This window comes from Mustela erminea, chromosome 7 (assembly GCF_009829155.1).
Source record: "Mustela erminea isolate mMusErm1 chromosome 7, mMusErm1.Pri, whole genome shotgun sequence".
Classification (NCBI taxonomy): Eukaryota; Metazoa; Chordata; class Mammalia; order Carnivora; family Mustelidae; genus Mustela; species Mustela erminea.
Window position 1 is genome coordinate 117,771,603 of NC_045620.1, and position 25,878 is coordinate 117,797,480.

At 47.2% G+C, this 25,878-nt stretch overlaps 1 protein-coding gene across 1 annotated transcript; it reads right to left on the reverse strand.

Moving 5' to 3' along the window:
- Positions 1 to 1,456: 1,456 nt before the first annotated feature.
- On the reverse strand, positions 1,457 to 24,068 carry LOC116596411 (intraflagellar transport protein 172 homolog). Its single transcript, XM_032353712.1, is given in 35 exon segments — positions 1,457 to 3,164; positions 4,037 to 4,179; positions 4,497 to 4,613; positions 4,698 to 4,833; positions 4,961 to 5,058; positions 5,646 to 5,735; positions 6,278 to 6,334; positions 6,337 to 6,385; positions 6,387 to 6,413; positions 6,588 to 6,708; positions 6,903 to 6,981; positions 7,162 to 7,410; positions 7,633 to 7,710; positions 7,944 to 8,127; positions 9,513 to 9,620; positions 9,787 to 9,896; positions 9,899 to 9,931; positions 12,769 to 12,936; positions 13,770 to 13,801; positions 13,804 to 13,881; positions 16,968 to 17,053; positions 17,229 to 17,332; positions 17,549 to 17,603; positions 17,969 to 18,129; positions 19,452 to 19,545; positions 19,941 to 20,006; positions 20,899 to 21,113; positions 22,170 to 22,257; positions 22,459 to 22,538; positions 22,750 to 22,818; positions 23,116 to 23,155; positions 23,591 to 23,661; positions 23,663 to 23,704; positions 23,926 to 23,975; positions 23,978 to 24,068. Coding segments are annotated over 35 exon segments (3,402 nt in total). The 5' UTR covers positions 24,045 to 24,068; the 3' UTR covers positions 1,457 to 3,007.
- Positions 24,069 to 25,878: the final 1,810 nt, after the last annotated feature.

A 25,878-nucleotide genomic window follows, 5' to 3' on the forward strand; every position in this document is an offset into this window, starting at 1 on the left:
AGGCAGGGATTGGGTAAAATTAGAGAGCCATTCAACTTGGACACAAAATTTAAGGGGCATCAAAAAGCTTAGTAAACAAGGTAATATTTAATACAATATTATTTAAAATAAAATTAATGTGGAAAATATACGATGAAAAAAATACCAAAATCTTAAAGGAATTTTGAATTTTTGAGATGGCTCATCTCAAAGGGACTGTGATGGCTCTTTATGGAAGGACTTTGAAGGCTCCTCTCAGAAAGACGGTGATGGGTTTTAGGGAAGGACTTTGATGGCTCCTCTCAATGGGGCATTGATGGCTCTTTAGAGACGGACTTCAATGGCTCCCGTCAGAGGGACTGTGATGCCTCTTCTGAAGAAGGCTTTGGTGGCTCTTATCAGAGGACTCTGATGTCTCTTTGGAGGAAGACTTTGATGGCTCCTCTCAGAGTAACTGTGATGGTTCGTCTGAGAAAGACTTTGGTGGGTCCTCTCAGAGGGACCATGATGGCTCTTTAGAGAAGGACTTTGAAAGCTCCTCTCACAGTGACTGTGACGGCTCTTTAAGGAAGGAATTTGATGGCTCCTCTCAGAGGGACTGTGATGGATCTTTAGAGAAGGACTTTGATTGCTCCTTTCAGAGGGACTCTGATGGCTTTTTAGGGAAGGACTTCGAAGGGTCCTTTCAGAGAGACGGTAATGGCTTTTTAGGGAAGGACTTCAGTGGCTCCTCTCAGAGGGACTGTGAAGGCTCTTTAGGTAAGGATTTTGAAGGCTCCTCTCAGAGAGATGGTGATGGGTTTTTAGTGAAGGCCTTCAATGGCTCCACTGAGAGGGACTGTGATGGCTCTTTGGAGAAGGACTTTGATGGCTCCTCTCAGAGGGCCTGTCCTGTCTTCCCTCAAAAGGGCTATGTCCTCTCACCTCGAAAGGACTGTGATGAGTTTTCTGAAAGAGACTGCGACTGCTCCTCTCAAGGGGACTGCGACATCTCCTCTTAAAGGGACTGCGAAATATCCTATCAGAGGGAATGTGACTTCTCCTCTCACAGGGACTCTGACAGCTCCTTTCAGAGGGACTGTGATGGCTCCTCTGAGAAGCACTTCGATGGCTCCTCTCAGAGGGACTGTGATGTCTCTTCTGAAGAAGGGTTCAGTGGCTCTGCTTAGAGGGACTATGTTGTCTCTTCCAAGAAAGACTTTGATGGCTCCTCTCACAGGGACTCTGATGGCTCTTTGGAGAAGGACTTCATGGCTACTCTCAGATAGACTGTGATGGCTCTTCTGAGGAAGATTTTGGTGACACCTCTCAGAAGAACTGTAAGGGCTTTTCGGAAGAAGGCTTCGGTGGCTCCCCTTAGAGGGTCTGTGATGTCTCATCCGAGGAAGACTTCGATGGCTCCTCTCAGAAGGACTGTGATGGCTCTTGTGAAAAAGGCTTTGGTGGTTCCCCTTAAAGGGACTGTGATGTGTCTTCTGAAGTAGGCTTCGGTGGCTCCTCTTCAAGGGACTGTGATGTCTCTTCCGAGGAAGACTTCAATGACTCCTCTCAGAGGGACTGTTATGTCTTCTCTGAAGAAGGCTTCAGTGGCTCCTCTTCTAGGGACTGTGATATCTCCTCCGAGGAAGATTTCCATTGCTCCTCTCAGAGGGACTGTGATGGATCTTCTGAGAAAGACTTTGGTGGCTCCTCTCAGAGGGACTGTGATGTCTCTTCTGAAGAAGGCTTCGGTGGCTCTTCTTAGAGCAACTGTGAGGAAGACTTCAGTGGCTCCTCTCACAGAAACTCTGAAGGCTCTTTAAAGGACTTCGATGGCTCCTCTCAGAGGGATTGCGATGGCTCTTCTGAGGAACACTTCGGTGGCTCCGCTCAGAGAGACTGTGATGTCTCTTCTGAGAACGACGTCAGGGGCTCCTCTCAGAGGGACTCGGAGGACTCTTTAGAGAAGGACTTCGATGGCTACTCTCAGAGAGGCTGTGATGGCTCTTCTGTGAAAGGTTTTGGTGGCTCCTCTCAGAGGGACGGTGATGTCTCCTCTGAGGAAGGCTTCAATAGCTCCCCTTAGAGGGACTGTGATGTTTCTTCCAAGGAAGACTTCAATGGCTTCTCTCAGAGGGCCTGTGCTGTCTTCCCTCAAAAGGGCTATATCCTCTCACCTCGAAAGGACTGTGATGAGTTTCCTGAAAGAGACTGCGACTGCTCCTTTCAAGGGGACTGTGACATCTGCTCTCACAGGGCGTGTGACATCTCCTCTCACAAGGACTGCAACATCTCCTTTCACAGGGACTCTGACGGCTCCTTTCAGAGGGACTGTGATGGCTCCTCTAAGAAGCACTTTGATGGCTCCTCTCAGAGGGACTGTGGTGGCTCTTCTGAAGAAGGCTTCAGTGGCTCCTCTTAGAACGACTGTGATGTCTCTGCCGCAGAAGACTTCGATGGCTCCTCTCAGAGGGACTGTGATGGCTCTTCCGAGGAAGACTTCGATGGCTACACTCAGAGTTACTGTATGGCTCTTCCAAGGAAGACTTCGATGGCTCCTATCAGAGGGACTGTGATGGCTCTTCTGAAGAAGGCTTCATTGGTTCCGCTTAGAGGGCCTGAGATGTGTCATCCTAGGAAAAATTTAGTAGCTCCTCTCAGAGGGAAAGTGACGGCTCTCTGAAGGCAGCTTCGGTGGCTCTGCTTAGACAGACTGTGATGGCTCTTTAGAGATCAACTTCTAAGGCTCCTCTCAGAGGGACTGTGGTGGCTCCTTTCAGAGGAATTACAGGGGTTTCTCTCCCTTATGAAGTTATGGTGGTTTTGCTTCTGGGTGTGAGTTTCTCTTTAATGTGACTGTGTGAGGTTCTCTTAAGCAACCATTTAGATTTCCCCCTTGGCTTGAACTCTGGTTCCTATTTTGGAGCTCTTGGACTCCTGGCTAGAGATGTTTTTCTGTAGGAGTTTCTCTTACCTGCTATTGTCTTTTTGAACAATAACACAGGCTGTCTGACTGAAGTGGTTATGACAATAGCACTGCTTTAGGAAACTATGGGCTTGAGTAGTTGGGAATGTCTAAGTTGGAAAAAGCTAACTCTTTTGGGTTGTTGAGCTGATCTGTATTGCTGTATTTATATCGGAGATGAATCTTAGGGGTTTTGTGCTTGAGGGCCAGCCGGGAGAGTTCAAAAGCAAATTCAAATGAGCTGAAATGGAAGGTGTAGGTAAGGTCTGCCTACTCAGTACTTTCATTTTATAAGAGGGGGAACGGGGCAAGAGAAAACCAAAGGGTAGAGACAGGGCCAGGGGATGGAAAGGACAGATTGAGAAGACAATCCATGTGAAGTGATGCAGAAGCACACAGACATGTAAAGGAGGACGTGGGTCAGGGGACACTTGGAATAGCCTGTGCTTCCTGCGACCAGTGGGTATAAAGGAATGGGATGGGCGCGAGGCAGGGGACCGCAGTGAGCCTCACAGCACTACTCTGCCTCAGGAGTGAGGGCTCCTGGTTCTCCACCACTTCATCCTGAGCCACATTTATACTAGCAGAAAAACTGTCCCTCTAAAACAGTAAGACTATCCTCAGCCATCTGAGTCAATGCAGGATTACTACTGGTCTTTACAACATTTGCTTAAGAAAAGCTCTTTTTGCATTTAACAGAAGCCCACTTCCCTTACTCAGAAGTCAATTACTGGCTTAGTGCACCTTAGCTTTAAAAGCTCTTCTCTCTGGGACACCTGCCTGGCTCAGTCTGTAGAATGAATGACCCTTGATCTTGGGTTGAATTCAAGTCGCACACTGGGTATAGTAATTACTTAAAAGGTCTTTTTAAAAAAGAAGAAAAAAAGCTGATCACTTTCCATCTTCTTAGAACAGCTAAACACTGTTCTGAGCCCCCGGGGAACAGGGGCAGAGCTACTGATTCATTCCTTGCCTCTCCATCACGTTCTTCCAAGGATTTCTTCACTCCTGCCTCCGTTTTCAGAAACACTTCTCAGCTATACAGCCATTTTCCTTGTCTATGTAGAGTCTCTGTCTCGAAAGGGGCAGTGGAGAGAAGCTGTGGGGCCTCACCAGTTGTCGGCGGCGTGGTCCACGGCAGCTGCCTGGAGTCCGAGCTTAGTGAGCAGTCTCACTGCGGACGCTCCTCCCAGGCTCTTTGCCCACAGATAGGCCATGTGCTTGTGGGCATCAGCTCCTCCGTGAGCCTGGGCCACCTGTGAAGCAAAGCCATTTGGCAATCCTCCCACGCAGGGCCACAGGGCTGCTCCCTTCCCCCGCTGACCGGACTGCAGCTTTGACAAGGGTCAGGCCTTTCTACTAGAACAAGGAGAGGGCTCAGTTTTGGGGTCTGTTAGCCTGCTCAGGGTCCAAGGATGGACTTCAGGTAGTCCACAGACCCCTCCTACCGCATGTGAAATTTTGCCTGTTGGTATGGACATTTTTCAAAGAGACCCACGACCAGTTCAGAATGTGTCACTTGAGAGTGGGGAAGAGGCACGGGCATATCCCCAGAGTGACCTGGACTCCTTACCCGGTAGGCTTCCTCCCAAAGCCCATTGGACCGGTCCATGTTCACTGTTGCCTTCCACTCCTGAGCCTCGAGGTAGTGATACTCGGCCTCCTGCAGTCGGCCTTCAGCCTCCAGCTCCTGGGGAAAGGAGGGTCAGGATGGGGTGAGGGGGACGTGGGGCCTGTTCGGGGAAGAGATGGCCGAGACCGGAGAAGGGCTCACCTTGCCCAGGTGTAGGTGTGTGTCACTGAGGAGATCTGGGTGGTGCTTCCCTACCAGGCGGATCATATCATCATCCAGCTTGTGCTTTTTGAACATGGTGATGGCAAGATCAGGCTCTTCTACTGTCACGTAGAGCCTGGGGAGGGGAGAGACACCGGGGGTCTCCTCGACACAGATTCCAGCATCACTGCACTCTAGGCAGACGGCGCGCATCCTCAGACGTACCCCTCTCCCTGCACGCCTCCTCTGGGGTCATGGCTCACCTTTCCGCCTCCCGGTACTTGCCCTGCTTCTTCGTCTCCTGAGCCTGGCTGATGTACAGCACCGACATGTCTTCCGGCCTCATGCACTTCTTCGCCAGCTGTGCAGACACACAGAGCCCCAGTAGCCTCGGGCGCGCCTCCGAGGGAAGCAGGGGGGCTGCGGAGTGGCCAGGGAAGCGCGACTCGGGGGTGACCTGTGTTCCCAGCAACTCTGAACCTGCCCAACAACCACAGGGGTTTGTGTACGGATGCTTTCCTGGTCAGTCCCTGGAATTCCAAGACCATAAGGAGCAGAGTCAGGACTATATTCTGCTCAGGCAGAAAGGCCAGAGACGCCCTGTGCTGGGGCACGTGTTCCCACTCCCGTGCTCCCGCCGTACCCACCGGGTTCTGGGCGCAGGCAGGGAACAAAGTTGCCGCTGTGACTACAGCTTGGGGAGGGGCATTTGGGGCTCCCCAGCTCCCAAACCCTTTTGCTCGCTTCGGAATTACGGGTTTGGAACAAGGGCCTCTTCATCCTTGCCTTTCCCTGTGGCTAGGTATCCAAGCGCTCCAGTCTTTTCTATTTTGGTGCTCTTTCTCAGCTTTCAAGGAGGCCGGTGAAGAGGGGACATTAGAGCCCAAGGAAAGTGGGGATGGCCCCAGAGAGGTGGAGCCCTTGGACGAACCGCGCCCTGCTCTCTACCTTGTGGGCTTGCTCCCAGCTGCCGGCCCGAGTGCACATGTCTACTGCATCTTCTGTTTGGTCTCCCTTAACGTAGAGCTCCTCCGCAATCTGTGCTCGAGACAGCAGATACAAAAGGCCGGGAGCAAGAGCATTAGAGCAAGAGCGTTAGAGCGGCCTGCAGGGGGCAGAGCAAACCTCAGCTGGGGTGGCGGGGAGGGGACGGGTCCTTAGTCCACAACACAGAAGAAAAGAGGGCTATGGTGTCTCACACCCTCCACTGTTTTGAAAACAAAAACAAAAACAAAACAAACAAACAAAAAAAAAAAACCAGCCAAAACCAGAATGGGGACAATACAACAGGCAGTTTAAAAGGACGGAAAAGGACCCCGTACTTCTGCAACACAGGGCAATTCCACATTGGAACAGCTCCACAGGAAGAGAGCTGGAGACTCGCTTTATAGGTCTGGGAGAGGGCTCTATGTTATGTTGGAATGAAATAAGGGAAGTAAACTGCTTTCTTCTCGCTCAGGGTGGCTGGTGCTGCTGGACCCAGAAAGAAGGATTTGGTGAGGGGCCCCCACTTCCGGTTCCGGGTTCTCTTCTCATTCGGTACTACGTTGCCTCCAGCTCCAGCAAGGGACTTTCCTCACCTCATACTCCTGCAGAGACGCATAGTGTTGGGCCCCGCGGGGATAGTATGTGGTGGTCCGACAGTGTTCCGGTCCGGTAGATCTAATACATAAATGGCCTTCTTCCAGGGCAGCTTCAATTGCCTTAATGGAGCACCTGGCAGAACTGGGAAAGGCATCCGTGCGTATGAGGCAAGAGGAAGACAGGTAGAGGTAGGAGACACCTCAAGCCTACTCCAACCTACATGGTGCCATCTCTCTTGGAGCCTCGGTGCCCTTACTTGCCCCATCACTTTGGACCTCACACCCAGTCGCCTTTGCACCCCTCTACCTGGCTTCAATGTAGTGATTAATGGCTGCATCGAGCTGCTTCTGCTGCACCAAGGGATCCCCCCAGGCCTCTTCCAGTCTCACCACCTCCACTGGGAATGCCAACCGAGCCAGCTCCACCGCTGCCAGGGACAGAGAGGGCACTCAGCTAAGCCTTCCAGGGATGGGACTCCGGGAAATCGGGGTGTGGAAAATAGGTGACAAGTGGAGGGATGGGGAACTGAGCCGATCCACCAGAACAGGTGCACAAAATTGGTGCAGGGGGACTATTCGGGCAAGACTCTAACAGAGAAGGCTGGGTTGTCCGGGGCCACACCTTTCATGAATGCGCTGCCTTTACAGTAGCACTCCAGGGCCCGCTCTGGGTTTCGAATCTTCTCAAAGAGATCACCTGCCTGTTGACACATACCACGTGATTACAACAACAACCCTACTACACTAAGAATCAAGTAGCAGCCCCCAAAGGTGGAGACTCAGCCACCAGTTCTGGGGGGCTATGCACTCCAGGACTCTCCTGGGTAGGAGGGAGCACTGAGTCCTGGAGAGGAGGGACAGGAACGGGAAGCCAGCCATACCCTTTCATACAGCTCCCCCTTGATTAGGGCTGCAGTGATGTTTTTTACCAGCTCGGTGTTAGCTAGCAGTTCCTCCCGGGCCAGCACCAGTCGGGCAGCTTTGGCAGGGAGCCCGGCTTTGAGGTAGAGGCTGATGGCTGCTAGTCCATCCCCCTGGCTCTCCTGTAGCTCACTGGCTCGCTCCTCTTGCTATGTGTCCATCAGCCACTGGTAGTAACTCCGGCACAGCTTCTCCAGGGCTGGGTGGCCCTGGACATGCAAGAGAGGCAAGACAAGTCACCTCCCTCCTTCCTGTGCTGCTTCCCAAGCTTCTCTAATCCCACTGTAACAACAGAAAGCCTCCCGGTCACCAACGTGCCAACTCCCAGCCCAACCCTGTTCCAGCTCCTATAGCCTCGTTGGTAAGAAGAGGCTTCAGATATTGGTGGAACTGAGCTGCGAGCACCATGGAGAAGACAGAACTGCTAGTACCTTGGCCTGAGCCACAGCGATACACTCATCCCAACGGTGCAGCTCATGCTACATATCTATAGCCTCCTCAACGGCACTCTAGGGGAACCCGGGCAGAGGAGAGAGGGACACCAAGAAGTGAGAGAAGCATCAGGGATCGGCAGGCTGTCCTCAGCCCGGGTATGATGCCAGCCCTGGGGGACTGAAAGCCTCACCCTTGACCTATGCACAAGCAGTGGTTTTATCATGAAAGCAGAAGGAGGTTAAGCCCCAGGGCACCTTATTTGCATAGGCCCCTTCCAAGGCATTATTTCTTAAGGAGGGCACCTCACGGAGGTGCGCGAGCCATGGCTGGAAAGCCAGGGGTCGTGGGGCTGCGCATGAAGAGAAATCTCAGCTTGAGAGACTGAATAATTCAGGATAATACTTGCATATTCCCGAGACACTTGGTCTGCAATCTCACTGGTCTCATGCAGGAATCGAGCTTTTGCTCTATGGCCCAAAGCAGAAAAGCACCTACAGGGCGGAAGCAATCATAGTAACAGCAGCATCACTGAAGGATCAGTGTGGACACGCCGGCACGCCGGCCCAGCAGCCCAACACTGAGCCTCGGTGAAGTGCCGCGCGCCATTTCTGCCCCTAGAGACACAGGGGATAGGGCGGATGAGGGCCTCACTCTCAGGAAACTTACTTTCTGGGGGACACAAGTAGTTAGTACGCAAACAAAGATATTCCAGAGAAAGAAGAGTCAAATGGAATAGCGTGACAGTACATATAAACCGTAACGGAGGGGGCTAGTTCAGCTGGAACTCAGAGAAGGCCTATCTGAGGAGATGACATTTGTGCCAAGACCTAAGTACAAGAAAAAGTCAGTCGCGCAAGATGGGGAAAAATTATTCCAGGCAGAGGGAAGAGCACATGTAAGGTGCCATGGCAGGAATGAGTCTGAGATACTCAAAGGGCCCAAGGGGTGCCAGTGTGGCTGGAGACTAACGGGCAAGTGGGTACCTGGAAGATGAAGGGGGCAGAGGCCAAATATTGTAAGGAGTTAGGACATGCCATGGGCTGTGGATCTTATATTAAGTAGAACAGTAAGCTACTGGAGGGTTTGAGCAAAAAAGGGACACAATCTGATTTATGGTATAACACATGATTTCAGCTATTGTGGGATGAATGGATGGTAGGTGTGTAAGAACAGGATCCGTGAGACTAAGAGGCTTTTGTGACACTGCAGGTAGAGGTGTGGTCTGTTCTGGGCTGGACAGTAAGAGCTTCAGGATGTGTTCTGAAGATGCTGGGTCGGGCCCTAGGACAAACTGGTCGTCTAGCTGTAGGACCATGGGAAAGGAAGCACCCAAGAGGACTCCTGGCAAAACAGTAGCAGCTGACATTTACTGAGCACTGAGAATTCTCCTACTTTCTTCACTGCCCCTATGATTCTTCTTTACCACCCCAAGAGGTAAATGCTATCATTCCTCCCATTTACAGAGAGGAAATTGAGAAACCAAGGTTTGGAAAGGTTCACTTAACCCACGGTTATACAAGCTGTTAAATGGAGCCAGGAAACTCGAAAGAGTCTAAAATCCCAAGACTGTCCTACTAACTACACTCCTATGCTGCATTCGGAAATACACGTCAACACCTGGACTGGAGGGCATGGGTGTTAAAACTCTGAACGGGGACCTACATAGGGGAAGCAAAAGCAAAAAAAAATCTTATAAACTGGGATGGAAGAATGTTTGGAATAACTACCTGGAAGGTATTACTGGTTGTAAGGGCATGGGACTGGTGCCTCAGCACTGGGAGGAGTGTCTCACACACACACACACACCCCCCACCACCGAAAATGGCCTCTGGCCATCCTTCCTAGCTGCCCGCACCTCACTTCTGGTCTGCCTCACCTCTCCGCGATGTGGAGCTGCCTTGCCTCGAGTGCCAGTTTGCTCAAGGTTTTCCACATTGCCTCTGTTTCTGGGGTCATTTCCAGAGTCTCCAAGAAGGCTGTGGCCCTAAAGAGAGAAGGAAGGAAAGCAACAGTGCAGGCGCAGCAGGGCGCAGAGGAGTACTGGCGATGGGCAGGGGTGGCGGGGCCAGTTGTCTGGCCCATCCCAGCTCCTCCAGCCTCAGAACCAGCCTCTCCCACCACCTCCCGGGGCTGTCAGCCCAGCCCCTCACCAGGTGTAGTTGCCGTCATCAATGGCCGTTCCAAACTCGATCAGGCCCTCATCCAGCATGTAGGCAACAGTTGTCACACCTTCGGTCACCATCACCTCCGTCTTCCCCCTCTGCCCCTGCTCTGCTCCAGACCTACCCCATCACCCTGTAAAAATTTCAGTCTCCCCACCCCACCCGAATTCCAGGTTAGTGTCTCCACCGACTCCACTGCAGAACGGACCCGGCCTTACCCCACCCTAGCGCTTACACGCTGAGGGAATCCCAGTGGCCCTTGTCTGCCTGGTGTTTAGTTTCCTTCAAGCAGGTAAGAAGCCCTTCTCTACACGAATGCCCTCAGCTTCCTGGACACTCAGAGCTGTGCCCGCACTAATGCCTGCAGGTAAACTGACAAAGTGGGCAACCACTTCTGCTTCCAGCTTGAGTCCTGTTAAAATACAACTTTAACCTGGGCCGTACTTTTGCATACCTTCGTTGCTTAGGTCACCTGAAGAAATCACTAGGCTTGCTTCCTAGTCTCCCACGGGGAGGAAAGGAAAGGAAAAGCAGGAGGGAGGGAAGAAAAGGCAGTAAGGAGGGAAGGAAGGGAAGAAAAGGAAGGAAGGCAGAAGAGAAAGAAAAGGAGAAAAACAGAAAAGGGAAGGAAAACATAAAAAGGAAAAGGCCGGTAAGCTAAAACCCGAGCAGGAAAAAACAGGGGAGCAAGCGGAAAGGGTACAGTTGCCCTGATGCAAACACAACAGCGGGTGAATAAAGCAGGGGTCCTCCAGCAGGATGAGGGGGCGATTCTGAGAATGTGTTAGTCATGAAATCTGGGATCCTCTCTTCAGGAAAGGGAACAAAAGTCATTAGTATGCCCGATTCCTGCAAAAGCAAACACTGATCATCTCTAGAGGAAAACATGCCCATGTTAGGCCCTTGAGATTCTAAAAATTATATCCAATGTAACGTCAGCCCCCCAATAAAAAAAGGTACCAAAATAGAAGTTAACCACCATAAAGGAGTAAACAATAACAAGAACTACAGCATTTGTGGCCCTCCAAGGATTTCCAATATTAAAAATAACAATTACGGAAGAAACCAGTTATGGAATATGAAAGAAATGTAAAATGTTTAAAGACCTAAGAGATGGAATGAAAAATTAAGCAAGAGACAAGAGACTATAAAAAATGGCCAGGTTGTGTTCACTTCAGCAGCAAATATACTAGAAAAAATGACCAGGCAGACTAGAGAAAGAACCAAATAAAACCGTATGAAAAATTCAATATTTGAAGTAAGAAAACTCAGTTGGTGATTTCAATAGCAGATGAGACAATGGTGAAAGTAAACCCCTGACTTGTAAGATGTTTCTTTTTTTTTCAATAATTTTTTAAAAATTGTATTTATTTATTTGACAGAGAGAGACAGAAACAGGCAAGGGGATGGGAGAGTGGGAGAGGGAGAAGCAGGCTTCCTGCTGAGCAAGGAGCCCCATGCAGGGGCTCGATCCCAGGACCCCAGGATCATGACCTGAGCCAAAGGCAGATACTTAAGGACCAAGCCACCCAGGCACGCCTTGCAAGATGTTTCTTAAGGAATTATCCAGAATGTAGCACAGAGCGAGAAGGAGGAAGGAAGAATAAGAGGTTATAGAGGCACAAAGGACAAGAAAGGGAACACATACTAATTAGAGTTCTGAGGATGAGAAAGAGAGTTTGAAGGGCGCCTGGGTGGCTCAATAGGTTAAAGCCTCTGCCTTCGGCTCAGGTCATGATCTCAGGGTCCTGGAATCCAGCCCCACATCAGACTCTCTGCTCAGCAGGGAGCCTGCTTCCTCCTCTCTCTCTGCCTGCCTCTCTGCCTACTTGTGATCTCTCTCTGTCAAATAAATAAAAATCTTAAAAAAAAAAAAAAGAAACAAGACAACACAAGGAGCTGTGAATAAACTTCTCAGAACTAAGAGGGTCAGTCAATGGGACGACAGTATTTGCAAAAGACTAAGAAAAACTGTCAAACTGTTCTTTCAAGAACACACCAAATAAAAACATTTCCAGATCATTCCATTTCGGTAATTTTCAGAAACGGAGTGTTCATCTTCGAAACACTTTCTCTCAAGGAGGAAACTCCAGAGCAAAGGTCAGCAATGCAAAAAGAGTGAGCAGAGAAACTGGCACCAGGATGGCAAATGTAACCATATTCCAGCTGTGTAAAAGAATAACGTCTCACTTTGGGGATAAAAAAATACTGGGCAATAATGGCATAGGGGAGGTAATCAAAGTTCAGGTCCTTGTATCACTTGCCAGGGGTCAGATGCTAAATAAGTTGAAACTATTCAGAATAATTTAAGGGTATGGTAAACTTCCAAGGGAAACCACTATAGGAGTCAAATGTATGACCTCCAAAGCAAAAATGTGAAAAATGTGTTTAAAAAAGGAAAAACAACCCCCAAGCGCCAAACTTAATTAGTCTAAAATGAGGAAAGAAAGGAGGGAAAGAAGAGATATAGAAAAAAGGCAAAAAGAACTATCACATGCTCGCTCTGTACCCACACCAGTCATCCTAGCCTAGCACAGGGGCCTCTCTTGTTTTCCCTCCCAGATTCTGGAAGGTCACTGAAATGTACGTGATGCTGGTGGGACAGGTGACTGATCTTCAGTCTGATTTAAAAAAAAGGGCTCTGAACAGCTTACAACAGAGAATCCTCACCCAGGAACTGACAGAACTGCCTCCACTATGGGGGCTCTTCCAGCCCAAGAGAACTCATTATGACCTGGTGAATTCCCAGGGCCACTGTAATAGAGAGGACAGGACACAATGTCAGGAATCTGAACAAGGACGGTTCTGGGTCCTCGCGCACTGTAGGGAAGGATGTAAGCTTTACTTGCAGACTCTAACACAGAGATGATGTGTGGTGAGCCAGAGAAAACCAAATAACCTTTGGACCTTCCTCAGGGCCCTAACTGAGTGGTGGGACACTATGTCTCAGGTCCCCTGGCACCAACGTACCCTAAGAGAGGATGTGGTGACCCTCTCGGGTGCCTCAATGTTGTACCACACACACAGGCTGTTTCGGTTCTGAGCCACCAGCACATCACCTCCTGGGACCCACTGCACGCAGGAGCAGAAGTTGAGGATCATCGTCTTAGAGCAGCTTTCGATATCGTATAGATGCAACTGCGGAAGGAAGAGGTGGACAGCACAATCAGAAGGGGCTATGGGGTGGCTTCTGATATCAACCATTTCTCTAACGAAATGTGGTGAGCTGACCCACCAGTCAGGCAGATGCTGAATTTCAAAGCTCACCAGCCTGCAATGCTCTATGTTTATGCTGACTTGGTACATCCTGACTCTGGCCTTAAGAGATGACCAAGTGAACCCAGAGCTACACCCAGAAATTTAAGTTAGCTGAAGGTCAGACTTTCGTTCTTAGAGCTTAACTCTGGGCCAGAGTTGCCAGACTGGATCACAAAAGTAAGGCCACCACGCACATTAAATGGTCTGGAAATCAGCGATGTGGCTTTCACATCCAATGAATATGAAATGAAAAATCACCAGTCTCTTTGCCCTTGAGGTGGAGCTCTTTGGTGATACCATATTGAGATCAGAGTCAATAGAGTTTGGGGGAGACTGTCGAGCCAGCCGTAATGCTGTGGGGTACGTGTAGCTGACGAATGCTGCAACAGGTGTGGGTAAAGGTCAGCCAGGCAAGCAGGGGTGAGGCAGTCTCACGAGGGCACAGATTTGTGAACAGTAAAAGAGAAACCAGCTCCCAAATTTCCCTCTTGGCTTTGGTGCCATCACAATACCATCTTCTTAAGGTATGGGCTACAGTAACAGAAGGGCTGTGATTATCAGACACAATGTTGATTCTTCTGTGCCTTTTGCTATGTTAATGGCATACTGAACCAAGAAATTATGCCCATCCTGCCCCCGCAATCCCTGGCAGCAGGTAGTACCAGATCCTCTAGGGACTACTCAATTGCTAAGGCCTTAGTAACTCTTCTTACACGAAGTTTCCAGTCCCTGAAGAGAAGCTTGGCCCCGTTTCATTAAGTTCCAGCCAATCCACACGGCTCTTGTGGCTGATGGTGCCAGTGTTGTAGCCATCAGTCAGATCCATGACAGAGTAAAGAAGACAGGGTTAAGAGGACAGATTCCATATAATCATATACAGAACACAAGGAAGCCTGCAAAAGTCTTGTCTTTGATGATTATGTTGGGCTTTAAGAATATTATTACATCAGTGTCGAGTATGAGGAATATGACATAATTTTGCTAAGATGCTTACAATACTATATCTCTACTAAAATTGTAGAGATTTTGTTTAACTCTGTAGCTAACTCAAAAGGTCCAGATCCATCAAAAAATGAGATTCCTCTCTGGGATCTTGGGAGTTGTCTCATAGCAGATCAGAACACATCAGAGCAACGGGCATCAGTTTCTCAAGAAATCCTCTGGAAGGCAGCACTGAGCACTTTAAGGAAGAGCCCCAGTTCCAGCACAACCGCGAAGAGAAAGCTGATGGATGAAATGACCTCGATCAACATGCAAGGAGTTCCCTGCACTTTGAGTGTCAATGCTGTAAGAGCCCTGAGGGGCAAACAGTGGAGAAGGCACAAAGACAAAACAGAAGGAACCTCTGATTAAAGTCAGGCTGAGAGTACTGAGGATAAGTCTTTTAGTTTGGTGTGAATTTTGCAGACAATGTAAGACAGGATCACACTTAAGAACTGGCTAGGATGCTTTCAGGGAGTCTCCTGAACACGGCGCATTCACAGCTCTTATTTGTATATGTTACCGATGCGCAACATCCCGCCGTGATCCGTGCTGAAGCTCAAGACCAAATGCCAGCTGATATCTACAACTGGGAAGACCAACTTAAAAATAAAACTTCCTTTAATTAAAAGCCAACTTGATAAAGCCATGTTTCAATGTCTCAATTTATAAGTAGAATCACAGAATACTAGAGCTGTGGGACCCTATCTCTGTGGACACCTTGAAATTATATACAAAATTATATGTTTATGTATATTCTTCTGGGAAAGGATCTATGATTTTTTATAAAAGATTTTATTTATTTATTTGAGAAGAAGAGAGAGAGAGACAGAGCATGAGAGGGGGGAGGGTCAGAGGGAGAAGGAGACTCCCTGCCAGGCAGGTAGCCCAAAGTGGGACTCGAGTATCACAACCGGAGTTGAAGGCAGTTGCCTAACCAACTGAGCAACCCAGGTGTCCCAGGATCTATCATTTTAATTAGATACTCAAAGGGGTCACTAACGAAAAAAGGTTAAGAGAAGAACTCTGTCATTTTTTATACTATTGAAGATGAGCCCTGTGTAGTGGGATGACTTGTCCAAAGTCTCACAGCTCATTACTGCCGCTGGAACATGGGCCGCCACACTACACCATTTCCATTACAACTCAACAATCGGTTGTGAAACGTATAAATATCTTAAGAACAGACCCATATGTATTTGGAAACTTGATTTATAAGATGTGACATTATGAATCAGTGAGTACAGAACGAATTTCCAATAAACAGTTAAACATGGAAAAAGTAAAATATGAGCCACAACCACATAATGCACAAAAATTAATTCAGGTGACAAGCAAAATCTAAAAATATTAAAATATTGGAGGGAGTAGGAAACTTTTTCTTTTTAAAAAATTTTCTTTCTTTCTTTCTTTAACTACACCCAGCTTGGAGCTCACACTCATGATCCTGAGATCAAGAGTCACATGCTCCTCTGGCTCAGTCATTCAGGTGTCCCAGGGAAACTTTTTTTTTAAAAAGATTTTATTTTTTTATTTATTTGACAGACAGAGATCACAAGTAGGCAGAGAGGCAGGCAGAGAGAGAGGGGGAAGCAGGCCCCCTGCTGAACAGAGAGCCCGATGCGGGGCTTGATCCCAGGACCCTGGGACCATGACCGGAGCCGAAGGCAGAGGCTTTAACCCACTGAGCCACCCAGGCGCCCCACCCCAGGGAAACTTCTTAACGAGACCTCAAAAATCACAAACTAGGGGCATCTGGGTGGCTCAGTGGGTTAAAGCCTCTGCCTTCGGCTCAGGTCATGATCTCAGGGTCCTGAGATCAAGCCCTGCATCGGGCTCTCTGTTCAGCGGGGAACCTGCTTCCTCCTCTCTCTGCCTACCTTTCTGCCTACTTGTGATCTCTGTCTGTCAAATAAATGAATAAAATCTTAAAAAAAAAAAACTAGGTATGTGTATACAAGTAAAAATAACATTATTAATAGCTAACATTTATTAAGTGCTTATTATTTGCCAGACATTAGTCTAAGTGCTTTTCATATAAGGTAGGTACGATTTTTATCCCCATTTTGTGGATGAGGAAATTGAGATACAGAAAGGTTAAGAAACTGACCTAAGATCGCACAGGTATAATTGCAGAAGTGAGGAAGTTTGACTCTAGACCCTTGTTCTTAATGACGCTATATGGATATGTTATTCTCTATACATCATAGGGAATACTGTGCTGCTCTAAATACATTTTTCTATGCTTGAAACATTTCATGATACAGTTAATTTTTTTTAAAGATTTTACTTATTTATTTGTCAGAGAGAGTGAGTGCACAAGCAGGAAGAGCAGAAAGCAGAGGGACAAGCAGGCTCCCTGCTGAGCAAGAAGCCTGATGTGGGACTTGATCCCAGGACTCTGGGATCATGACCTGAGCCGGAGGCAGGCTCTTAACTGACTGAGCCACCCAGATGTCCCCAGAGTTACTTATTAATATGTAAAATAAGATGTATTTATTTATGTGAACACCTGTGAAATTCAAATAAATTTTGTCATCAGTGGCTACCAATGTCAAACTCTACAGAAAATAAGTCCCCTTCCGGTTCGAACAGTCCATTATCCTATGTCCTAAGTCTAAACAGGAAAATTCATAAATTTACTAATGGTTCTGCTCTACAGTTCACAATTCCTAGCTCTAAGATACATGCCTAAAGAACATGAATAATTACAAGGACAAGCTGATATGCGTAACAGTATATCTGTATCTCTACAGCTAGATGCAGACTCACACACGTGGATTAGAACACTTCCCACATCCTCTGTGAGAGCACGGCCATACATTTACCTGGTGTCTCTCAGATTCCTGCATTCTCCAGTCTAGGCACCCCTGTGATATGGAAGCATACTATAAACATCTGTTTTGTTATCAGAATTATAAGAGGCTTACCGATAGCAATAGTCTTAACATCGACAAGATAAGCCAATTTCTTATTGTCTTCCATCCCTCGTTGACGCCGCTCATTAATACGGACACTGAAACACGAAGGGTGAGGTAAGGCAGAATGGATTTGGGTCATCGGGATGTTGAGCAAGGGCCCAAAGTACCATAGGGGATGAAGTTTTTAGATTAATCTTGAGGATACAGGAGTTAGAGGTTAGAAGGGACTTCTTTTGGGTTTCAAAAATTTAGAGAACCTTGTGGGGTTACCTGATGAGGTGGGGGTTCATGAATTCAGTACGCACAGAACCCAGGGTATCATGACGCCCATATTCCACCGGGGTTAGCTCTCCAGCATTGAAGATCATGCACACCTGGGGATGAAGTGACTGTCACGTGGTGGGAAGTTTGCATGAGGAAGTCTGCACGGTCAACAGTAGTAGAGGGAGATGTCTCGTCAGTGCAAAGTGACCCCCACTTTTCTCTTTATTCTGTTCCTCTGCCTATCTCGCCCTCCTTTCTTTCTCTGCTCTCTCTTAGCTAGGAGGTTTACTGAGATGGTGATGGTCAGTCAATCAAGCTCTACTCACATTTTCATTTTCAAAGAAATACTTCTCATTGCCACCAGATCCCTGCCAAGCCACCCGTAAAAGAGGGAGAGGACATAAGAACAATGTGGGTAAGTATCCAAGACAACGCTGACAGAAGGGCGGGGTAGGGGGCAGGGAGAAGGAGTGTAGGAAGGCCCTGATGTTCCACAAGTGGGGTGCTGTGTCACATTCTGCCCTAGGCTTCTAGGCTTCTGAGAGATGCTGTAAAAACAGTCCAACAGTGGGAATTCCCATTCCAGGATTCTAAATCTCCAGGGTCTCACTCCCAGGTCCACCAGGTCCCCAACGCCAGCATCTTAGAGCTTTTCCTTAGAGATCTTCACCCTTAGGGACCCGGGCTCCCCGGAAGTAGCAGTTCACGATGCTCCATTCCCTGCCCTTTTGCCTGGGGTTCCTACCTCACTATGGCGATTAGTGTTCAGGTCCCCCAGTAGCAGCGTGTCTGACATGTGGGCCACCAGGTAACGTTCCTTTCCGAGGATTTTCACCTCTTCCACCTCGTAGCCATAGTATGACTTGAGTACCACCCGGGTCCCCGATGACAGGTTCTTCACAATCACCTTGGTAAGGTACAAGTCTGAGCTCCCTGAGGCTTCCCTCAACCCCAAAGAGGGGTGAACCTTCCATGCCCACCTCTACAGGGTTAAACAAAGGTAGTCTCTTGTTTCCTCACCTAGCCTAGGCTATTGTTGGTAAAAATGACACCTCCCATTCACACAGTGCTTTACGATATACAAAATGTTTGCAGAGATTATCTCCTTCAATGCTAATATATAATACATACGGGGTAAAACTAATCACTCTCCTTACCTTCCAGTACCTCTTGTGAAAATCAATCGTTGTGTATACTGATCATACTGTCATTTCATATACCTCTTTGCTAAAATCCTGATTAAGGAACAACAGAATACAGACAATTATCTTTGTATTCTCGGTCCTAACAGTGCTCATGTATAGAGAATGGACAGAAAATGAAAGAACTGGGGTGCCTGGCATGCTCAGTCAGAGGAGCATGCAACTCTTGATCTCAGTTGTGGGTTTGAGCCCCATGTGGGGTGTACAGTTATTTAAAAATAAAATCTTAAAAAAAAAAAGAGGGGGCGCCTGGGTAGCTCCGCTGATTAAGCATCTGCCTTCGGTTCATGATCTTGGTGTCTTGGGATCAGGCCCCATATTCAGCCCCACGTCCGAGTGCTCCCTCTCCCTCTGGCGTTCCCCTGCTTCTGTGCGGACACTCTGTCAAATAAGTGAACAAATTTTTAAAAAGAGGAAAAGAATGAAGGAACCAATGAATAATAAATGGAAGGAAAAGAGGACAGAGGGAGAGAAAACAGAAAAGTGGGCTCAGGAACTAAGAAATTACCTTGCAATGTCATACACGGTGAGTTCAGAGGTCCTAAAGCAATGTCATGCACCTGCGTAATCCTAAACTCCCCAGTTAACAACATACAGGTAATAAAGCTTTTTCTGTTTTGTTTTGTTTTAGAGAGGGATGGAGACACGGGTGGGGCAGAGGGAGCGGGAAAGAGAGAATCTTCAACAGACTCCATACCCAGCGTGGAGCCCCTCGGGGTGCTTGATCTCACAAGCCTGAGATCATGACATGAGCTGAAATCAAGAGTCCGACACTTAAGACTGAGCTATCCCGGCGCCCCAGGTAGTAAAGTTTTAAATCAGGAAGATGGAAGTGGCGATCTCTGTACCCCTTCAATTTGGTGTTTAAATCTTTTCTTACAATAAGCTGGAAGGGCTATAGCAGGAAAGTTGCCAAAGAGTTGCCTGATACACTCTGTTCTCCAGAACAGCTCTGCCAGGGGTTAAATTTGGCACTGTGGCAGTGTCCAGAAGGAGATTTTGGTGCAGTAGGCTATCAGCTGCTTACCTGGCTAGGTTCCACATACGTCAACTCAAACTTATTCTTGTAAATGCTTCTCCGGAGGCAGCAGTCAAACTGTTTCACTCCACCAGAGTGTGCCCTAGAAGGGAAAGCGACAACATAAAAGGTAACAGGCTTCGGAAGGATATCTGGAGACACCCTTGAAACCCAAGTTCTAGAATCTAGGAAAGAGTTGGCAGTAAAAGGGCTGGCAGTTTTGGGAAGTACCAGATGGAAAGAGGTGGCACTCACAGGACGCCAGGATAGTGATGGGAGGAAAGGGAGAAATCAGCCCCGCCTACAGAATTCTTTGTCTCTTTTGGCTTCCCATAAAGTGTGAATTTCTCTTTCCTGCCGTTAATGTCACATTTTTAGGTTGGAGTCAAAAGGGAAGAGGAGAGTCTCTAGTTTCAGGGAGAGTGCTTTAGGCTAAGGCCAGATTTTTCCTAGTTTGGAGAATGTCACCCAGGCGGAAAGGGATTACTAGTAAAACGCACTGCACAGAGTCGAGAGCCATCCCGTTTCCAGGCCAAGTCAGTACTCCAGTTGAGTACCCGAAGTCTGAAATTAAGGAGGTGGATTTCAGAAGAGATGGAGACTGAGCAAAAGGGTGGAAATGGGTGCGTAACAGAAGGCAATGAGTCTCGCTGTAGTAGAGAAGAGAGGAAGTGAGAGAGAACACACATGCTAGGGAATCTCATAGGAGAGGACACAAAGGTTCAAAGGAAGGAAGGTGGGAAAATCAAGCCAAAAGTAAAATGGGGTGAGAGCAATAGGAGTGGAGAAAACAAAAGGAGATCATGCCTGGTGAGAAAAATGAGCTGTTAGCAAGGGAGAAAGAAGGAAAAAGAAACAGAAAACGGAAGGAAGAGACCCAGATGACATCGAAGGGGATAAAAGGACAGGACTAATAAAGCTGATGTGAGGGGACCGGGGCCATTTATTTATTTTATTTATTAATTCACCCTTCCATCATCCATCCCTTCCTTCCTTCCTTCCTTCACCAAACACTTAAGCATACATTATGTACTGGATGCTAATTTAGCCACTGGAGATTTCAAAAAAAAAAAACCAAAAATGAATAGGCCTTCTTCTCATGGGCATTTCAGTTTAGCCAGTTAACTATAAACACCAAAGTGTAATATCATGCGACAAACACTGAGCCAGTGGTCTGAAAAGAGGCAATGGTAATACAAAGAGAGTGGAAAGGAATTCCACTGTGGAGTCCCAGGCAGAGGCACAGAGACACAAAATCCTGGTGTACTGTGGAACTGCCAGAGTCCCAACAGATGGTGGGAGCAGGAAAAGGGAAGTGAGTGAATTAAAACCTGAGGATCTCTTTCAACCTACACATGCTTTCCAACTGTTCTCCCACTCTGGTTGAAAATAAGTGGGCTAGAGCAAGGTGTACACAGGGAAAGTAGGCAGAAGATGCACATGGAAAGGGACCCACCTGTCATAACGTCCCAACACAACAGACTGGCCCCCAGGGCTTGCAGCAGCTGTGGTGAACTCCCGCTCCTGAGGGTCACGGCTGTAATCAAAAGTTTGTAGCACGTGGCCTTCCTATCCATAGGCTACAATTCTGCGATCACAGCCTGCAGCCACGATGCTGTTGGTTGCCCAAGCCAAGGCATAGGGCGGGCATGGGTGGCTAACCTACTTCCCCTAAGACAGAAGTAAAGGGTTCCAATCGCTCTGACTCTGACAGCCTCAGCCAGAGGTTCTTCCTTTCTAGGAAAAATTTATACCCTATATAAATCTTCCAACATTTTCCCACCCCAACACATCCTAATCTAGAGAACTTCACAAACTGTCTTTGGGTTTTATACTCTTACACACGTATGTATGACATACACACACACGTCTGACATTGTCCGCAAGAGGAAACCTCAAAAGGCTTGTATGTTGAGGTCTTTAGTAAAGACCTATAAGGCCCCCAAAGGGACATATCCTACATTATCTAACACTGGGTAGGTCCACATGGAGCATACAACTCTTTCTTTACAGAAGAAATAAATTTAATTATTACATGAGTAATTTTTTTTCTTAATCTCTTTTGGCTTCCAATAAAGTACGAATTTCTCTTTCCTGCCTTTAATGTCATATTTTTAGGTTGGAGTCAAAAGGGAAGAAGAGATTCTCTAGTTTCAGGAGGAGTGCTTTAGGCTAAGGCCGGATTTTTCCTAGTTTGGAGAAAGTCATCCAGGCAGAAAGGGGTTTCTTTCTTTCTTTCTTTCTTTCTTTTTTTTTAAATTTTAGTTATTTAAGGCATCTCTACACCTAATATGGTACTCAAACTGACAACCCTGAGATCATGAGTCACATGATCCACCAACTGAGCCAGCCAGGCACCCCTCTAAGAGTAATTCTTAAGGAAAGTTATTCAAACAATAGAGAATTACATAAAGTAAAACATAAACATTCCTTTTATCCCCCACTCTTTCCCTTTTCATTCTTGAGAATGACTTTTTTAAATGATTTATACACATAAATACACTTTTTACATAGATAATAATTTTCACTTTCCCTTACTCTCAGAATCCTATCCCCTCGATTCCTCATTGCCCACAAATATTAAGCTGTGGCCTCCCGAATAAAAATCTTCTCTGTGGCTGCATCTAAATGTGCCCCCCGCCAACCACCTCAATCTTAATGTTCAACCTCCCCTAGGAGGGATCTTGGGTTCCTTTACCCCCATCTCACAGCATCCTTTAGTCCTACCCGAGACTCTCCAGAGCCTTCATCTTCGAAGAAATACCTAACAATGGTGCCATCTGCATGACCAGAGAGAATTCCTTTCCCAGAGGAACTAAAAAGGGAGTGAATTAAAAGGAAGAGGAAGAGGAAGAAAGAGATTACTCTGTCTCACCAAGAAATCACACTTCTATGTCAAACCTGGGCTCCCTGCTACCAGTCCTCCCCATCTTCCATATTATAGTCTCCCAGTCCCGACATCCCCATCGCTTCTTCCTACGTCTCTAAGCTTGGGATGCTGCTCTTCCTTACTCACTTTGTTGTCAGTGATACCACGTAAGAATCTGTCCCATAGATGGGAGATGATTTATTAGTTTTAGTGTTTGCTAAAGAAACCTGAAAATGGGAAAATGGATACAAGTCTGCTTCGGTTCCTTTCAATCCCACCCAGATCCTAAGGAAAGAAAAAGAAATAACAAAAAACCGGTCCTTCCATTTTCTCCCCCAATATATAACTTGACCCTAAGGGAGACATTTAACTGTATTTCTCTCTCCAGAACCATTATCCCCAACCACAACCTCTCCTGTGTTTCTCTTCCTCCTTTACCTTCCCTTCAGCCAGTCCAAAAACAATGATGTGCCGCTCTGCTGGCCACTGCAGACAGGTGACAGCACTCTGCAAGGAGGAAATCATGAAAAGGATAACCCTGTCCATGTCGCCCAGCGCATTTATAACAAACTGAACCCCCGCCACATGCCACCGCCCCAGTCGCCTACAGCAGAGAAGAGGACACAGCCGGGCTCACGGAGGAAAGCAAGGAGGAGGGGCAGCCACGCAGCACCATCCTCCATCCTCTCAGCTGGAAAGGTCAGATGGACAAGTTAAAAATGCAACTTCCGGTTACATTTACAGGTAGCTATATTGATATATGTTTGCTCATCCAAATCTCTCCAAGACAGGTCTGAACTTTACCGTCTGGATGAATTTCTTACAGATGACTTTCTTGTCACCCCTGCCAAATAAAAGGAGGCAAAACACATTAAAAACACTTTCATAAAGAAAGTGCCACACGTGATGCTGGGGGAAGGGAAGAAAGACCAGATACGTTCCCTGCTCCCCCTAATGTTGCCTACCCTTCCATAAGAGCCTTGAAAGGAGGCATAAAATGGAGCCCGAGCAGTTTTAGAACAGGAACAAAGATGCTGTGTCACCAAGGGCTCCCATCACAGGACCTCATGCTGACCTTAGGCTGATTCCCCCAGGGATGGGATCTCACAACACGAGGCAGGCACAGATAGGGAAGCAGCAACAGACTCGGGAAGGCCTTTGCTCTCCACGTCCCAGCCTGGACCATCATCTTCTCTACTCTCCTTTCCCCAGTGAGACATTTCTTCCTGCCTTCCCCTTCTTTTCCAGGTCACCCCTACCTCCCAGTCTCTATCCTCACCAATCTTCGCCAATCTTGTACACAGAGATGATGCTGTCGGTCTGTCCTATGGCAATTTTAGTGGAATCGGGAGGAAAAAGCCATGCCCTTCACCATATAGCTCTTCCTGCCATACTAAGAGATAAAAAAGGAAAAGAAAAAAAAAGTCATGAGCACACATGGGAGAGAAAAGAGAAGAAAAGGTGTTTGTGTGACTGTATTGAGCGTGAGGGATTTATCCTGAGAAAAGATGGGGCAGGCCATTTCCTAGGCAGATGGCTGGGGAAGTTAGTTAGGAAGTTTTCCAGATTCCTAAGACCCCATGAACAGGTTGACACACAGAGTACTCCCTTCACCTTCAAATTAGCTGGTTTGGTGGAGAATTTCTCTCTCCGCTCCCCATGTCATCGTATAGCAACACCACTCGGTCTACTGTGCAGACCGCAAACTTGGCATTGTTCTGGGACCAAGCCATGCAGGTCACCTTTGCAGCTCCATCCTGCAGAGGCAGAGGGGGCAAAAATAAGCCCAGCTGTTTGTCTAGAGTGACAAAAGCATTTTAGTTCCTTTAGCTCTACTGTGACTTTGGTCAATTCTCCACATCATAGTCCTTAAAACAAAAGATGCATCCTGGTCTCCAAGGCTATAAAACTCTGGCCCAGGAGAACAAGGTGCTTTAGAAACCCATAATGCAAATACACTTGGAGGTGACATGCAGAATCAAGTGTACCGATGTGCCCTTGCAATGGCCTTGCTCCCTCATAGCTCAACTGAAATAAAATCAATTGGTCTGATAAGTTTGTTTTTTTTTAATAGGTTCTGGTCTTCGGCCATTCATTCAATATATACATTTTTTTTCATTCAATATTATTTTTAAAAGGTTTTATTTATTTATTTGACAGAGAGACAGCGAGAAAGGGAACACAAGCAGGGGGAGGGGGAGAGGGAGAAGCAGGCTTCCCAGTCAGCAGGGAGCCCAATGTGGGACTCAATCCCATGACCCTAGATCATGACCTAGCTGAAGACACTTCATGAGTTAGCCACCCAGGCACTCCTCATTCAATATTTTTTGAATACCACACTGAGAAAGGAATGTAGTCAGGGGCTGAGAGGACAACAAAGAGCAAAATACGGTCCCTGGCCCCAGGCTAATAACATGTGCAAACAGGAAAAATCCCATTAGAGAGGCCTGTACAAAGCATGATGATAGTTTGGAGAAGCCTGAAATCTGAAATCGTTTTATGTTTAAATGACCAACTTTAAGGTTTGAAGAATTGGATGTAGTTAAATGGGGGAAGTTATCTGAAGTAGAAGGAATGATAGGAGCAAAGGCAAATCTCATTAAGAGACAGTAATTTAATATAGCTGAAACTATCTTGCACATAGAACAGAAGAAGTAAGGCAGGAAAAACAGGGAGGCCAGTGCAAAAATACTTTGAAATTTGGCCAAGGGGTTTAGGCTTATTTGGTAGCAAAAAGATAGTGAAAGTTCTGGAATGGGGAGTAAAACAATCAGAGTTGAGATTTAAGATGAAATTGCCACCAGCTTATTTTTTTTTTTAAATCATCTCCCCCAAACTACGCACTGCTCAGAAGTCCAATTTTGAAGTGATCATCTCCCAGTCAATTATTCTCTTCCACGTCTGTCCACCACCTGGTCCTCAACGGTTCTTCCCTAGGGACTTCCCTCCTTGAAATAAAACATTTAGCCTCGGCTCCAGTTGTGTGATTAATTACTTGGGCTCCAGAGCTCTGGTTTGAAACTTTGTTACTTGTCACTCCTAACCCAGGTACCTCCAAAGTCCCAGGTTTAAAAGGCCTTTTTTTCCCCATCCCCTCCATCAAAGTCCTCAGAGTCAGAAAACAGCCTCACCACCACCTTTACCCCCCCCACCCATCCACCGCTTGATTAAATTAGGTTTGAAGGGCTGAGGGTTCCTCGTTTTCCTTGCTCATCATCTTCCTGCATCATTTTGCCAATCCTGGGCCTTTGCCCTACCCTGCATCATGACATCTTATTTTGAAAGACTGAAGGGGATTTTCACTTCCAATTATTCCATTAGGGTAAAGGAATTTTTAAATTACAATTTCGGGGGCAGTTTCCTGAGCAATGAGTACTTCTCTCTTTTGTTCTAATTTCCCTCTTTTCTCCTAATACCACATTCGCTGTGAAGCCTTCCTCATTCCTCACAGCACTGCCTGAGGATTCAATGGGGACCGGGAGTAGAATAATAACTAACCTTTAACAAGATCTTTCCATAGACTAGGCAGTTTGATAGATGCTCAATATGCATTGTCCTTTTACTTCA